General features: G+C 53.9%; 7 protein-coding genes across 7 annotated transcripts; 3 read left to right on the forward strand and 4 right to left on the reverse strand.

Annotated features, from left to right (window-relative positions):
* Window positions 1–3: 3 nt before the first annotated feature.
* On the reverse strand, window positions 4–1,365 carry HMPREF1120_04762 (uncharacterized protein; the record flags this gene model as incomplete). The annotated part of the gene is made up of 1 exon (XM_009158903.1): window positions 4–1,365. One exon carries the CDS (start codon window positions 1,363–1,365, stop codon window positions 4–6), a length of 1,362 nt encoding a protein of 453 aa, XP_009157151.1.
* A 720-nt stretch (window positions 1,366–2,085) lies between these two features.
* HMPREF1120_04763 (uncharacterized protein) lies at window positions 2,086–4,164 on the reverse strand (the record flags this gene model as incomplete). The annotated part of the gene is made up of 1 exon (XM_009158904.1): window positions 2,086–4,164. The coding sequence occupies one exon, from the start codon at window positions 4,162–4,164 to the stop codon at window positions 2,086–2,088; it is 2,079 nt and encodes a 692-aa protein (XP_009157152.1).
* A 715-nt stretch (window positions 4,165–4,879) lies between these two features.
* On the forward strand, window positions 4,880–6,318 carry HMPREF1120_04764 (uncharacterized protein; the record flags this gene model as incomplete). The annotated part of the gene is made up of 2 exons (XM_009158905.1): window positions 4,880–4,990; window positions 5,047–6,318. The coding sequence occupies 2 exons, from the start codon at window positions 4,880–4,882 to the stop codon at window positions 6,316–6,318; spliced, it is 1,383 nt and encodes a 460-aa protein (XP_009157153.1).
* Window positions 6,319–7,595: 1,277 nt separating this feature from the next.
* On the forward strand, window positions 7,596–8,501 carry HMPREF1120_04765 (ABC transporter; the record flags this gene model as incomplete). Its single annotated transcript, XM_009158906.1, has 1 exon — window positions 7,596–8,501. One exon carries the CDS (start codon window positions 7,596–7,598, stop codon window positions 8,499–8,501), a length of 906 nt encoding a protein of 301 aa, XP_009157154.1.
* A 475-nt stretch (window positions 8,502–8,976) lies between these two features.
* HMPREF1120_04766 (elongator complex protein 2) lies at window positions 8,977–11,666 on the reverse strand. Its single transcript, XM_009158907.1, has one exon. The coding sequence runs from the start codon at window positions 11,491–11,493 to the stop codon at window positions 9,040–9,042; it is 2,454 nt and encodes an 817-aa protein (XP_009157155.1). The 5' UTR covers window positions 11,494–11,666; the 3' UTR covers window positions 8,977–9,039.
* Window positions 11,667–11,733: 67 nt separating this feature from the next.
* HMPREF1120_04767 (ubiquitin-like modifier 1) lies at window positions 11,734–13,256 on the forward strand. The gene is made up of 3 exons (XM_009158908.1): window positions 11,734–11,984; window positions 12,033–12,197; window positions 12,251–13,256. The coding sequence occupies exons 1-3, from the start codon at window positions 11,950–11,952 to the stop codon at window positions 12,366–12,368; spliced, it is 318 nt and encodes a 105-aa protein (XP_009157156.1). The 5' UTR covers window positions 11,734–11,949; the 3' UTR covers window positions 12,369–13,256.
* HMPREF1120_04768 (elongator complex protein 2) lies at window positions 12,099–14,523 on the reverse strand. The gene is made up of 3 exons (XM_009158909.1): window positions 13,023–14,523; window positions 12,794–12,970; window positions 12,099–12,736 (listed from the first exon to the last, which is right to left on the reverse strand). The coding sequence occupies exons 1-3, from the start codon at window positions 14,211–14,213 to the stop codon at window positions 12,473–12,475; spliced, it is 1,632 nt and encodes a 543-aa protein (XP_009157157.1). The 5' UTR covers window positions 14,214–14,523; the 3' UTR covers window positions 12,099–12,472.
* Between the last annotated feature and the right edge of the window lie 41 nt (window positions 14,524–14,564).

Below are 14,564 nucleotides of genomic sequence, written 5' to 3' on the forward strand. Positions count from 1 at the left end.
TTTTCATTTTTTGTCTTTCTCTTTCTCTTTCCCATCGGCATCACCATCGGCCAGGATCTGCGTCGCCCTCAACCTCTCCAAAACATACTCGCCAGCCCTAAGGGGCAAAAAGTTACTAGCCCCCACGGCGGATTCAGGCAAAGGCAAAACATCAGCGTCGTAATTGATGCTGAAGAAAAATGGCACCGAGTAGCGTTCGCCGGCGCCGGGTCTGCTGACGACTCGGTGCACCGTCGACTTGTATAACCCATTAGTCCAGCGCATCAGGAAATCCGCCACGTTGACGGTGAGGGTCCCAGGGCGAACTGGACAAGAGCGCCAGATGGGCTTGTTCTGTGTCAGCGAGGACGGCGGGAAAAGAATTTCGAGTCCTGGGTTGGTAGACGATAGTAGTAGTGTGAAGCATTCGTAGTCGGTGTGAGCGCCGAGACCTAGTTTTGTGTTGTTGTCGTTCGTTTCGCTCACGTCGCTCGGTTCGCTCGCCGCCGCTGGCAACCCCTTATAATACAACAACCGCGCAATCCCACCCGGGTGAGTCATCAATTCATCAAAATACGTCTCCTCCAGTCCCAGCGACAGGGCAAACAAACGAAACAAATGTCGCGCCAACTGCAGGACTTGGCCGTAATATTCGGCTACGGCGTCGCGAAACCCAGGCAGATCGGCCTCGTCGGGCCAAACATTCCCACTTTTAGACGCAGGGTCTGGTTTCGTCCCATCGAGTTCGACGTACTTTCCATCCCCGCCCGTCGGGTCCAACGACTCTTCGTAGCCCCAATTGAACCCTTCTTTGGTTTCATGTTGCGGGTCCTGTTGGGTTTCCAGCGCAGCCGCTCCCGTGGCGCCCGTTTGATCGTCCGGATTGACGTATGTAAAGTCGTGTGGTTCGTAGCCCCGAAACAGGCGCGAGTGTTTGATGTGTAGGGCCTGTCGTTTCGGTTCGGGCAGGTCATGGAAGAACCGCTCTGCTTGCTTCAACACGCCTGCCATGGCGGCAGGGGTCACGCCGTGATTCGCGATCTGGAAAAACCCCGTGCTCAAGCATGCTTCGCGGATCTGTTGCGCCACTCGCTGGCGTGATGCTAGTGTGCCGTCGAATGATGGCCCGATGTCAATCAGGGGCACGGATGGCAGCGACGATTCAGGTACCCCTGCCGGCGGGCGGGTCAGTGCTCCTGCAAGACGTAATCGGAGGTGTTGTTGTGCGGCTTCGACTTCTTCGAGAATGGTCGGCGTCGTGGAGTTGGAGTTCTGCCATGAGGGAGAAGTGGAGGATTTGCTGCCGCCATGGAGATCGGTGATAGAATCAGTGTTGTTGATTGTACTGTATGAGTCGGCTATCGGAAGTGCTGGGGCAGGAGGCATTGTTGAGGTTGCCATTGTTCCCCCTGTCGAAAAGGATTGTACAAAACAAACTGGTCGCAGAGGCAGAGACAGATCTCAAAACACACAGGGATATATTCGAGGGGAGGTAAAGCGTAGCAAAGTAATAAATTGTGGGATGGAGGTGGACGGCGTCTAGAGTGTGGAGTGCGAGACTGGGGTGGAAGGGGCATCAGGCTGGCTATATAGGGGCAACACATGTTGGATTCAATCCAGACCCGAGGTCCAGCAACCCCCACCCACCTTTTTGAACAGTGTCCATATACTGCTATATTAGGGCCCTATTCGCTTGCTTAGGAACAAGAAGAAGCCAAAAAAAGCCATCGTGATAACGTGGTGAAGATCGTCGTTATCTTCGTCGGTGATGATTGGATTGTCAATGCACACTTCGCATATTGGCGCTGCCGGACCGGAGTACGCCGCTCGCTCACACGACCAAGTCGAAACTGAAGCTAGAGCTGGGGGCTGAGTCGGATGTGATTGCTATTGCGAAACGTGTCGAAAGGCAAATGTAGCGCGTAACGGCATTTCCAATGCTGCATCTTGGGTGTGGAAGAGTTGACAACTGTCAGACACGACAAGATGGAGGTAAAGAGCTCACATTCGCAATATGCACTTGAGTGGTTCCTATGGCTCTCTAATACACATTATCAGCGTTCGGAACTGGGATAGATTATCTCCGGACTGTCGTGATCATTTCCGTCATAGCACATTTATCTCGTCGCGAAGAAACTGTCTGGCAGTGGTAATGCCGCTGCGAACAACCCCCTGTACTGCCTGGGGAACACCCTCTGGCGGCCCTGTATTACTTGTATCCCCCAGGTTCACATGATCCCAGAACTCTGGTTTCTCTTTATCAGGCGGCCACCAATCGAAGAGAAGAAAGGCTTCTTCCGAGGTCCATGGTCCTACCTCGCCCTTCGAACGCTCCTGTACATTCGGACTCGTCTCGTTGTCATTCTCTGGACCCAGCGCAGCAGTATCTGAGGTCCAGCGTTGTATGTTGGCAGACTTCCGTGCGTTGACGGGAGTTCGCCGGGCGTTGAGATTGTCCAACACTTTGAGTGGACTGCGTGCCTCAATGCCTCGCAGTATCTCGTTGCCAGAACGTTCAGGAGCCAGGCTCCAATCCTCGTCACCTATAGCATCACTCTCGGAAAAGACTCGTTGGAATGCATGTGTATCAGTGTTCCGCACGGAAATCAAATCATGAGGCGGCAGAGGAAAGGATCTGTCCTTAGGGTGTTTTGGAGAATTCGTATGATTCCGCAGCGCCATGCTCTCCTGAGCAACACAACTTTCCAGGTCTGCATTTGACTCTTCTGTATCAAAGCCCGGACAGGGCGCTTGACGATGTCCTTGACTGCCTTGAGATGACTGAATAGCGTCGAGAGGGGGCAAGAAAAAGTCTTCTTGAGTAGGCGCAAGGTTTGGAGGGGACGTCGGGCGCTCCGTGTCATCCTCTGGTATGAAGAGGGGACTGGAAGTGATATGGCTGTCCGGTCCGCGTCGGCCCCGGGCAGACTTATGAGAGCTTGGGGTCGCAATGAGGCTGTCGCTATCATGGTCCCGGTCATGCTCTCGGTTATCGTTCTGGTCAGGAGACATAGAGCGCCTACTTGGTGCAGGTCTAAGAGAGCTGAAGTCAGATTCACTGTCCACATTATTTGCATTGCATCCTGTACCGGCGTCCCTTGTAAACGGCATTAAACAAGTCAATGTAGACCGGGGCTTTGGCTGGCTCAGTAATAGTCGCGCAGTCCCCTTTGAGGAAGGCCTGGGCCTTGTAGCGGCTGGAGGAGTTCGCTCCCTCGATGCTGCTGTTGCTGTCGTTGGCTGCTGGCGCTGGGGAGCAGCCACCTTACTGTTGACGCCAGGCTGATTGAGACTACTTTCGCGAGGAGTCTTCGTTGCGGAAACCACTGCGTTCCGACTCGGTTTTTTGGACGTAGGGACGGGCTTAGTCTTCTCCTTTGGCCTCCTTGCAGCCTCAATTTGCCGGGATTGTGATTCCGCATCTCTACCGTGGGGTTGTCGTGGCTCATCGTCAGAGGAGATATCGAGCACCTCTTTGAACTGAACAGGGACTCGTCTGCCATCAGTCAAGGGTAATGGCGCCGCCGCCGGCGCCGCTCTTTGCCGATACTGCTCACTAAGGCGTGGCTGGCTAGCCGTAGCCTGCTCCCCTTGTCCTCTGGTGAGATTCTTTTCCACGCCGGCTAACTTGGGCTTCTTCGCAGCTGGTGGGACAGGGTCAGGTCGGGAAGCCGGTTGTCGTTGCTCATATGGCGACTGTAAGGACAATCTTGATCGGCCAAGTCGTCCCTGGGATGGACCCAGAACCTCGAGCAATGACTTGGGCCTCTGTGAATATCCCGTTGACTGAGGGCGGGTGGAGAGATGTGCCGTCTGCCTAGGTTGTGGCGCTGTTTTCTCTGGACGCTGTCTTTCGAGAATGGGTGCCAAATCGGTCTGCGTCTCACCCAGCCTGTCACCGACTTCGACTTTTACTCCCCGGTCCAGTTGAATCTCGACACCCTCGCCAAACTCGTCCTCTTGCGTATAATGAAGGTCTCCAATGTAATTCTTCGCGTCGTCGTAAACCATGACGCGTCGATTGAAAGTGTGGAACCGCAGGGAGCCGTCGTGCCATTTCTTTGCCTTCTTGTGCAGGTCCCGAGTGTACAGGCAGCGGAACTCATGGACGGGTGCGCTGTTCTGGGTCGGGGCCACCGTGAGGCTCGGGGTGCCCGGGTGTGTCGAGGGCATAGTAGCTGCCATGATCACAACTACCGGAAATGAAATGTACCAACGACATTATGCTTGTTGGTACATGCGACCAGGAGAGTGATCTTGACGCACAATAATGTACACAACACAGGACCTGGTACTGTTGTCAGCCTGTAGCGTCAATGAACCACGCGTCCCTCACGTCGCTGTGCTCCGTAGTAGTGCTTAATTGTCTTTTTACGGCACCGTGTAGAACACGACAGCGCAGAACTGTCGAATAGGAGTCCCGTCTTGCAGCACGTACAAGAACAAATTGTCGTCGTTGTGTCCTGCCCCCGTCGCTCGCAGGATGAAGCCTTTTGAGACGGTGGCAGTGCAGTCGACAAGCGAGAGCGCAATCCAACTGAAACGGTTGCGATTCAGGAGGATCGCAGCCTCCACCTTCACGTGATCGGGGGCTTGCTTGCTTGCGTGACGCGTCTTGTCTTGCGTTTGCAAAGCCATGTCATGTCCACCGTCCGCTTCTGGGGACTGCTACTACCACGGAAACGTCAAGGGAGAAGAACAACGACGCCGAACTTAACCCTGCGACTAGCACACCTTGATCCTCGCCTACTTGGCAGCTCGTCCACCCACCTTCCGTCAATCACCTCGTCGAGCAAGCTGCAGCCTTCGTCTTGCTTTTGTTTTGTTGACTTCACCCTGGCTCTTCGTAAGAGACACCTCCGAGGCCGCTGTGCCGGGTCTGCCTTTGCCAGCAGTCACCATGCAGAGCGTCCAGCGGCATTTCGGCAGATATATGAAGAGGAGCGCAGACGAACAACAGGTCTCGCTGCTTCTGAAGGATTTTGAGGAAGCCGATCGGCTGTTGACCAAGGTGCGTTCCCTATTTCTTGATCTCCGCATCAGCCCTTCTTCCGCTAATCTGAGAAGATCATCGAAGCGTCCAAAGCATGGCGAGAATCGTGGATATCCATCCTCACCCACCAGCACCGTATGTTCGAAGAGTTCGAGACTCTCTATGCTCCCATAAAGGGGGCCGGCGACGATTACCAAGGCCATGTGCCAGTTCAGACACCAGAGCGGATAATTCAACGTGCCAGCAGGATCAAATCGGAATATGCCGACTTGAAAAGAGATCTGACCAGTGATTTGGCCCAAGTCGACGACAGACTGATTAGGCCGGCTCAAGAGGCGAAGGACAGCCTGCATACGATGCGCAAGCCGATCAAAAAGCGGGATGACCGCAAGTTGGACTTTGAGAGATATCAGAACCGCGTGGACACCGCCCTCAAGAAGACGAAGCGGTCGGAACGAGACAACGCAGCCTTAGCCAAAGCCCAGGCTGACCTCGCCGCGGCCACCGAGGCCTACTCCGCTGCCGACGAACACTTGAAAAACTGTCTTCCCCGTTTATTGACCGCCGTCTTCTCGCTTCTCCCGCATTTTCTGGGTGCCCAGGTCCAGATCCAGAATAGCTTGTTAGGTCACTACTACACCATGCTGCACGCCTACTGTACGGAAGAAGGCTTCCCTTCACCGAGTCCTCCTATGGACGAAGTCATTCGACTATGGGACGACACTTTTAAACCCGTGCAACAAGAGGCCGAAGCCCTGATGCTCCTGGCCAACGGGAAGGCCGTTAGAGCTCCCATGAACCAAGAAAACGCTCAACCTCCCGCAAACGGATATCGACGACCAAGTTCCAACACTTCCTACAGTCGGACACAATCTGTTTCACCCGCTCGCGCTTTGCCTCCATCTCCCTCTCACGATACGAAACCCAAAATCTTCTCGTCGCCCGGTAACGCTTTGCTGAGCCCGGGGACCTCTCAAGACGTTTGTCCCAGTCCTTCTCCTCAATCAGCATACCAGACCCCCCTGGCTTACTCTCCCGCGGGCCCCAATGCCGACTATTTCTCTCGAGATCGGCAACCCTCAGCGACCTCCGCTGCATCATCTGCGACCGCAGCATCGATTGCCCAGAAGAAGAGGCCTCCGCCGCCACCCCCGCCGCGACAACCCTCGCAGCAATCATTGTTCGTCACAGCTCTGTACGACTTCGAGGGGCAAGGGGAAGGAGATCTTGTTTTTCGCGAGGGGGATCGAATCCGGGTTCTAAAGAAGACTGAGAGTACTGATGACTGGTGGCAAGGGGAGCTGAGAGGGGTAAAAGGGGCTTTTCCTGCCAACTATTGCCAATGAATTGTTGTCTTGAGGCCGATCTGACGCCACCTTGGCCGTGCTCTTGGCCTGCGTGTCTGGGTCGACAACGGGATACGTCCGAAGTTCCACATGGGTTCAGTGCATACGACGATGCAGGTGGCAGGACTAATGTCGGTGTTGCCATTTTCCCTGTTGGCCAAAGAAAGCAAGCATTGCAATACTCGGCGAAGCATAGACTGATTTGGTTTCATCGCGCCCAGCAAGGAAAAAAAAAGCATGGCGTTGGGACGGCGCATTTGTAGGAGTGATGGAAGCATGTTGAATGCGAAGGATATACCCCCTTGAAATATAGAAACGCTTTGCACTCACTTTGTACCTTGTTTGACATTCCGATGTGGCACCTTGGTTGTTGTCTTGGTTGTCTTTTTCTTCCTGCTATGGTTATCTCGCAATAAAGTCGATCGCAGGAGCTGCTTCCCTTTGAGAGATCTCCTTGCCGGAGCCGGAAGTCAGGTCATTCAGCTGGTACTGTACGTGGCTGGCTCGATTTTAGAAGCGAGCAATGTTTTCTTTGGCCAGTATGCGCTCCTTACAGCATGTACGTACGGTACCTGGTCGTAGCACAGTAGAAGGGAAAGTTGCGGTTCTCATAGTCCCCTAGTAAACCGGGGTGGAAACAGAGTGCAGCCCCTGGTATCGCGTGGATGGAGTCGAAGCATCGGTTCACGATCTGTTTAAGAGCACGGAGAAAAAAACTTGTCGAAGTACGAGTTGTGTAGATATCAGCTGCCTTAGTACCATAGTAGGAGGAGGCCCAGCCCGTCAATAAGACTGGGTCCGTGTGGTGATAGATGTATCTCCAAGTACAAGTATCCTCCCGCTGGCGTCACTCCGATTGCACGATGTCACGCCAGTCTCGAACCCAACCTACATCGAGTACAAACTGTACATATATCCCTACACACTGACAATTTATCATTTTACGACACCCACTGGCAGTGAACAAGAGCTCTGTCCGCTACTGACTTGAGATTAGAACAGCGGGTACGATCAGTCGCCCTGCTGGACAACGGTATATTTGTCTTCGTACCACGTGAGGTCCAGCTTGACTTGTTCCAATCCAGTCACATCCAGAAAAAAAGTCTCGATAGTCAAAAGAATGTGTACTAAAGCTTGAACGCAACTGCACCAACAACATATACTTGGTAGTGCTTGCACACTGCACCGGGGCAACAATCATCCACAACCTTTTTCTGCTTCCAGAAAGCTTTCTTCCAGTAACTACCCAAGGTAGGGGGTACTCTCTACCCGAGAAAATGGCGACAAATGCAGACTCCAAGTCAGAGGCATCCAGGGCTCTACGACCAGACATCAAAGTGCGCGGGCTCAACTACAAATTCCCCGACGGCTCATTGGGTCTACAAGACATCAACCTTGAGCTCCCGGCAGGAAGCCGGACATTACTCATCGGGGCGAACGGGGCCGGCAAGACGACTCTGTTGCGATTATTATCCGGCAAACGACTCGCACCGGCGGGCACGATCTCCATTGGCGGGGTGGACCCGTTCGCCTCGGGCCTCGAGGGCGTGACATACTTGGGACTGGAGTGGGTGTTGAATCCCATCGTGCGGACGGACATTGCAGTTCCCGTTCTGCTGGACTCGGTGGGCGGGACGTTCTACCCGGAGCGACGGGACGAACTTGTGCGGATTCTGGATATCGACCTGCGCTGGCGCATGCATGCCGTCAGCGACGGCGAGCGTCGGCGCGTCCAGTTGGCCATGGGCCTCATTCGGCCTTGGGACGTGTTGCTGCTCGATGAGATCACGGTCGATTTGGATTTACTGTCTCGAAGCAACTTTTTGACTTGGTTGCGTGCCGAGACGGAACGAAGAGGCGCTACTGTCGTTTATGCTACGCATATACTGGACAATTTGGTCGGGTGGCCGACGCATCTTGTCCATATGCATTTGGGAAGAGTGAAGCAGTGGGGGAGTATGGCTGAGTTTGAGGACCAGGTTGGTGATGTCGATGCCGAAGCCGCGGGGGTTGGGAATAGTAAGCTTGGTCAGTTGGTTCTGAAGTGGTTGAGCGATGATCTGGAGGAGAGAGGGCCCAGGAATCAAAGTGAGAAGGTGCGGCAGAGTGAGGGGAAAACGTATGAGAATCTCGAGGGCCTGGGTGGGTATGGTCAGGAGAAAAAAGATGAGAGTGATCGGTAAGACGGGAATGACGAAGAAGATCATGATGATTCGCACGGTGAGAATGAGGATTGGATTGGCATGGATTCGGTTGGAATGACGAAAAATGATACAATACACGAAAAAGCACAAAAGATGTATCGCGAAGAGAGAAATGCAAAAGGCTCGTTTCTTTGCGCGCGGTCTGCGCTTGTCGGCTGGTTCTGGACGATAAAAATGTTCTGCTATGAGGTGGAAGAGTAATGGGAAGATTCGGTCCGATGAACCGTTTTGTTCTTCAACAGAGATCGCGAGTGATTGGTATTGAGATTGGCGCCTGCTAGCGGAGTCAATATGGTGTCGGGTCACTGTCACTGTCGGGACTCTATCCTCGGCATTGTGGGAGGTATGGGATTCAAGTTGTTTGGCTACGCACTGCCAGGACGGAGGGTATGGTCTTAACATCATACTCGAACTTGGAGAAGCTGGTGTCGAATACAGTATAGTCCTCACCAGGCTGGAACTCGAATATTATGCTCTTGAATTCTTCTATCTATCTGTCTCCTCCAAGATAAACACTCTATCTGAAGTCGACCCTCAATATGCGCACCGTCCCGTCATCCGATGCCACCGCCAACTGAGGGCCTTGCGCACGTTCGCCCGTCTCTGACATCGGCCGCCACGCCAACCGATGCACCGTCTTGGACGGCGAGAAATGGCGGTCGACTTCGATGCTTTCCCGCACCTGAGGGCCATCCTCACTGTAATCTACCAAATGCAGCGATATGCTTCCGTCATCCTCACCGACAGCCAAAACACATCCTGTGGGTCCGTGGCAAAGAGCCGAGATGGCTGTGACCGGTGACTTTCGAGCGATTGAGGCTTTGCATGTAAATTGTAACCCATCCGCGGAATCACCTGACTGCTTCGACCACAGTTTGACGACCTTGTCCCTGCCTGCGGTTGCGAATGCCAACTCCTGGGTACTCCCATTCCCAAGCCACGCGCAATCAAGAATCATCCGACTATGTGCTTTCGGGTAGATGGCCACCCGTGTCCAGCTCCTTGAAGAAGAGGAGCCATCACCCTGCGGTTCAAGTTCTGCTTGTTTGAAGATTGCCCACTGCCGATCTCGACTCACACTCAGCAAGTATCCTGGTGGGTGGGACGAAAATGCCAACCGCGTTACGGTGAGGGAGTGCGCAGACAGAGGAGGCCTGATTTCATGCCAGTTGTTCGTATCGTAGAGTCGGATGACCGCGTGGTCAATGGAGCTTGCCTTGCATGCAGTGGCCAGGACACTGCCATCCACGGGTGTTGCGGCCTCCGAGATCTCATAGCCGTGTCCATATAGCTTTTCATGCTCGGGCCAGAGGGTATGTCGGGATAACAGGTCCTCGGTTGGGGGTTCTTTGATGTCACTCAAGGACAAACCCAACTCGTTGGTTGTTCCGTTTGTGGCAACATCTTCCTGCGCTGCGGCGGCGGCAACATCATCGTCATCCACGGCCTTGTTCGATAGACCAAGAACTGGGATGGCAGCTGTGTCCGGGAGCCGAGTCGCGTCCGACGGCAGCGGGATTTGGCAGAGATTGTGAAGCATTTGTGCGATATCCTTGGGCTCGTTGAACACCCGGAGCAGCTTCTCGTCTGCCCCGGACGAGAACTGGTACGGAGTCGTGCTGGCAATGCAGTTGAGATCGTAGCCGTGAATCTGCGGGCGGGAGAATTCGTGCCAGCTGCGTTTCGTTCCCCTCTTCCACTCGGCATGCAGTCTTGTTGTTTGATCGGAGCTCGTCGAGAGAAGATAGCTCCCATCCGGTGCCCAGCAAATGCCGTTGGCAGAGCTGACGTGCCCGCTACTGCCGTGTCGTTGGGTCCAGAATTGCGTCTGTTCCGAGTACTGCCAGAGACGCCAGCTGCCGGTACGCCCGAGGCAGGTCACCATCTGGCCGTCGGGGGCCCACAGTCCTGTCCAGAATCCTCCTGCTGACCCCGTGGCCGTCGTTGCGCCCTTGTGGCTGCTGATTTCACCCAGGCGTGATATACTGACCCAAATCCCGGAGCCAGAGTCCACTTCCCAGATAGAAAGCGACCCGTCCGCGGAAGCGGTCAGTAGTTGAAGACTGGAGGATTGTGGGCGCCATGCAGCCGAGTAAACCCAGTCTTCGTGACCCAGAAGAAGTGCATCGAAGGTGATCGAGTATTTCGATTCACCGGCAGACACGGTTTGGACTTTTGCAGTCAAGGTGTTCCCCGTCGTCGCGGCACCGGTTGGGTCGACCGGTCTCTTTGGCAGGACTGCATCGCCTTCGTGAAAGCGCCACAGACGAACGTATTTATCCTGACTTGCAGAAGCCAACAGAAAGCCACCTTCTGGATGTGGTGTCAAGGCCAAAGACCGGATCCATGCTTCGTGACCTTTCAGGGACGCGCATAGCCGGAACCTGGGTGTTGATGACAGCCCCTCGACCGAGTACACTTGCATGTCGTTCCGCGTGCCTCCCACGACAAGGAAGCCTGAGTCGCCTGAAGGGAAGAGACCAACAGCTAGGGCCAAGGGAATGAATCTGGGTTGAAGCGCAAGATCAGAGACAAGCTCAAGCTTCTCCTGGCGAAGTCTCCATAGTTTTAAGCTTGCATCAGCACCTCCCGTCACGAAGATGTTGGCTTGGTCGTAAGTTGCGAGGGCGTTGACTGTCCCGTCGTGCGCTTTGGCCGTGTCCAGCAGTGTCCATCGCTGATTCGACTTGTCGAACTTCCACAACAACACCTCACCACTTGCTGAGCCGGTTAGGAGGGTTTCCGCCGGTCCATCCTGCTGACCTGCGAAGAACCTGACCGCGGTAACCTTGGAGGTGTACCCTGATAGCAAGGCGCTGATTCCTCTGCCGGAGTCATTCAGCGGTTCCCAGATGGCCACATTTTGATCAGCACCAAAGGCTAGCAGACCCGAAGTGGTTGACCAGTCGGACGCTGCACTGTGTCTGTTCCCGCCAACACTGATATAGTCATGTGAGATATTGGCAGGCATCTCACAAGAGGGAAGGGCCTGTGACCCGAGGTTGGCAAGCAAGAGATAGAGCAACTGTTAATCGTGGTCGCAATATTTCCAGTCAAGCCGATTTTTAACATCCAAGTATGGTTGTGGTTGTCGTATTTTATTCGTGGTTGTACTGCGACAGCATCGGAGAATTTTTGTGGAGGCAGAAAATCGGCCACCGCAAAGGAACCTTGACAGCCCGATTAAATGTTGTAAATCCCATATCTCACTCTCCAACAGTTTTTCATCCCGTCGGACACCTGCTCTTACAGCGCCGTTCTTCCTTATCCTCTCCCACGTCCCGCCAGCTCCATCGTCAACAGCCAATAGCACAGTTGTACAGAGAGACCCTACTAGTACGGAATCTCTACGTGGAGGGTTGCCACAGACCTCTACTAGATACCTGCCGGCTTCTGATGAGGAGTGTTTCTCGATAATTTTCTGACCATGGCAGACACCATCACGGTCACTGTTGAATTCACGTAAGTGAATGCTTGAAACTGTCCCTTCATATCTAATGAGGTTCAAAGTGGCGGCCTGGAAATGCTGTTCGACAATGTCGCCAAACACGAACTGACTCTATCAAAAACCGCCGACGACGGGAAGCCTCCTACAGTGGGATATCTTGTCAAGTACATATGCGACAACCTCATGAAGGATTCTCGCAAGGAACTATTCGTTCTGGATGACGCAGTGTATGTAGCCACAAGCAACCTACGAACCAGAGACTAACAGGTTGTCATCCTAGCCGACCAGGTATTCTTGTGCTCATCAACGACTCTGACTGGGAGCTCGAAGGGGAGGATAAATATGAATTGCAGAATCGGGACAATGTCCTGTTTGTGTCGACTCTACATGGCGGCTGAGTGCCCGTTCCGTCAGCAGCAGACCAGCCAAGCGTCCAAAACAACCCAGCCAGATATCTGATCTAGCTCATCCCCTGCCAAAGCCGAACAAGTCTATAACCCCATCATACCACGTCATGCATCCGCACAGAGAGATTTTCAGAATCCTCTGGCGTCTTATAGCCCGATGCCGAAGGCTCCGGGGTCCCAGGTCCGCGGCCAGGACCAAGCGGGCTTGCGATCCCGCTACCTAGCCCAGGCACCGGAGTCGCAAATCCACTGGGTGGAGCAGGTGCTTTGATGCCCTCGGGCGAAGCTGGGATGATCTCCGGCGGCAGATCTGGGATCTTGATGCGCCTGGCCTCGTTGTTATAGCTTGCAGGAATAATCTGGCATGGTTGTTAGCATGTGCTATCCACCGCTATTAGCGGTAACTCTGGACTCACTTCGATAATCTCATCCCGAGGGAAAGACAAGAAAGGAATGTCGGCGGCGTTGCATGCCATGAGATAGCCGTATAGAACTCGGAGCACACTCTCGTGCGCTATTATGAGCAGATCGTTCTGTTCCCTTTCCAGCTCGAGAATGACCGGTTCCAGGCGGACGGCAACATCATGATAAGACTAGATAGGTCAGTTAGCGAGCTTGAGAACATAACAGCCATTCCAAACTTACCTCTGCTCTTGGAAACCTGTGATGATAAGGATCAAGGTCATGCTTCAAGACTTCTTCAGGATATTCCTGGCGGATCCTCCGCTCCGACTTCTTCTCGCACACGCCCGGGTTCAGCTGGCTCATTTGAGATCTCTGTCTCACCTTGAAGCCTTTGGCTTCTAGGAAAGCGGCAGTCTCGACCGTGCGTCGTCGCGTCGAAGTCCAGACAATGAGAGGCTTCAAAGGAGTCTCGTGACCACCCTTCTCCATGATCGCGCGCCTTTCTTCTTCTCGATGTTTCAGCAGCGTCGCCGTCATCTTTCGCGCATAGTCTCTCCCCTGAGGAGACAGAGAAGCATCTGCTTTGAATGACTCCTCTTCTAGAGTTGTGCCTGCCCGCGCAAAGTACGTGTGCCGAGACTTGATGTGTAGGTTTAACAAGTAAAACACGATGCGGTGAGACAGATAACCGAAGCTGGTATTATTGACCACGAGCCTCTGACCAGCATTGATCATCTTGATCCAGTCGAGGTCTTGTTCCTCCATTGTTTCATAATGCGGGATCTTGGCGGCTATTCGGTTCAGGTAGTGTTTAACCGCATCGGCTTCCGACCATCCTACGTAGTCCGGAGAGGAGATCTTGACGCTGCGGACATTCTCTTCGATCAACCGCTGGTCGTCACAGCTGGATTCGATGAAGAGGGTCTTGATATCGTGTTTGGCAAACTCTTTGGCCAGCGATCTCCGCCCCGCCGAGAGAGGATTGACTGCATCGTATATTGCGATCTGCCCGTTCTCATGGTTGAGGAAATGATAGATGTCTTCTCGGCATTTCTTCAGGATCTTCTGTCGCAACAACACTGAAGAAGCTGAGGCATTGACGAAAAAGTAGTCATCAGGGACATCCTTGCCCGGACCTACAATTGCTCGTCGATAGTCCCCGAGATGGAATATTCTCGTTTTGACCCCGAGCCAGCGAAGATATCGTGCAAGAGCCACAGAGATGTGTGTCTTACCCCGGGCCGGCAACCCCACGGTAGCAATCGCAATCCGCCCCGAATGAAACAGTCGCCCCGACTCGGTGCTGTATAGTTGCGCGGGGGCCAGTTCGCTTTTCTCCGGGAGGTCATGGATGGCGTCCACAAATGTACTCGACTTGCGTCTGTACCGCGGCGAGTTCACCGCCGACTCGGCGGTAAGAAGGGTATCCATGACGGCCAATGTGTGTCTCCTGCTCAGAATGGAGTGGAAAAGCAGGTGTGGATCTGTGTAAAGACAATGGCTGGCTCCGTCGACTATATACTGAATAGTAGGCTGTCGCCCGAACGGGCAGATGGAGACTCCACCAAACTATGTCCAACTGTCACGCAGTTTGCCAGCGGATGCCGTGTCCAAGACGCCGCATTGACAAGGATTGGCTTCCACGACGAGACGAGTAGACATACGAGGAGCCCAGATACTCTGTCGCTTGCTGGGGGACGAGAAGTTGCCTGGTGTACTAGCAGCGGATTGTCCGAGGCATTCAGTAATGGGTCAAAAAGGCAAGTCGACGCAATGCGATAA

Source organism: Exophiala dermatitidis, assembly GCF_000230625.1.
Source record: "Exophiala dermatitidis NIH/UT8656 unplaced genomic scaffold supercont1.4, whole genome shotgun sequence".
Lineage (NCBI taxonomy): Eukaryota > Fungi > Ascomycota > Eurotiomycetes > Chaetothyriales > Herpotrichiellaceae > Exophiala > Exophiala dermatitidis.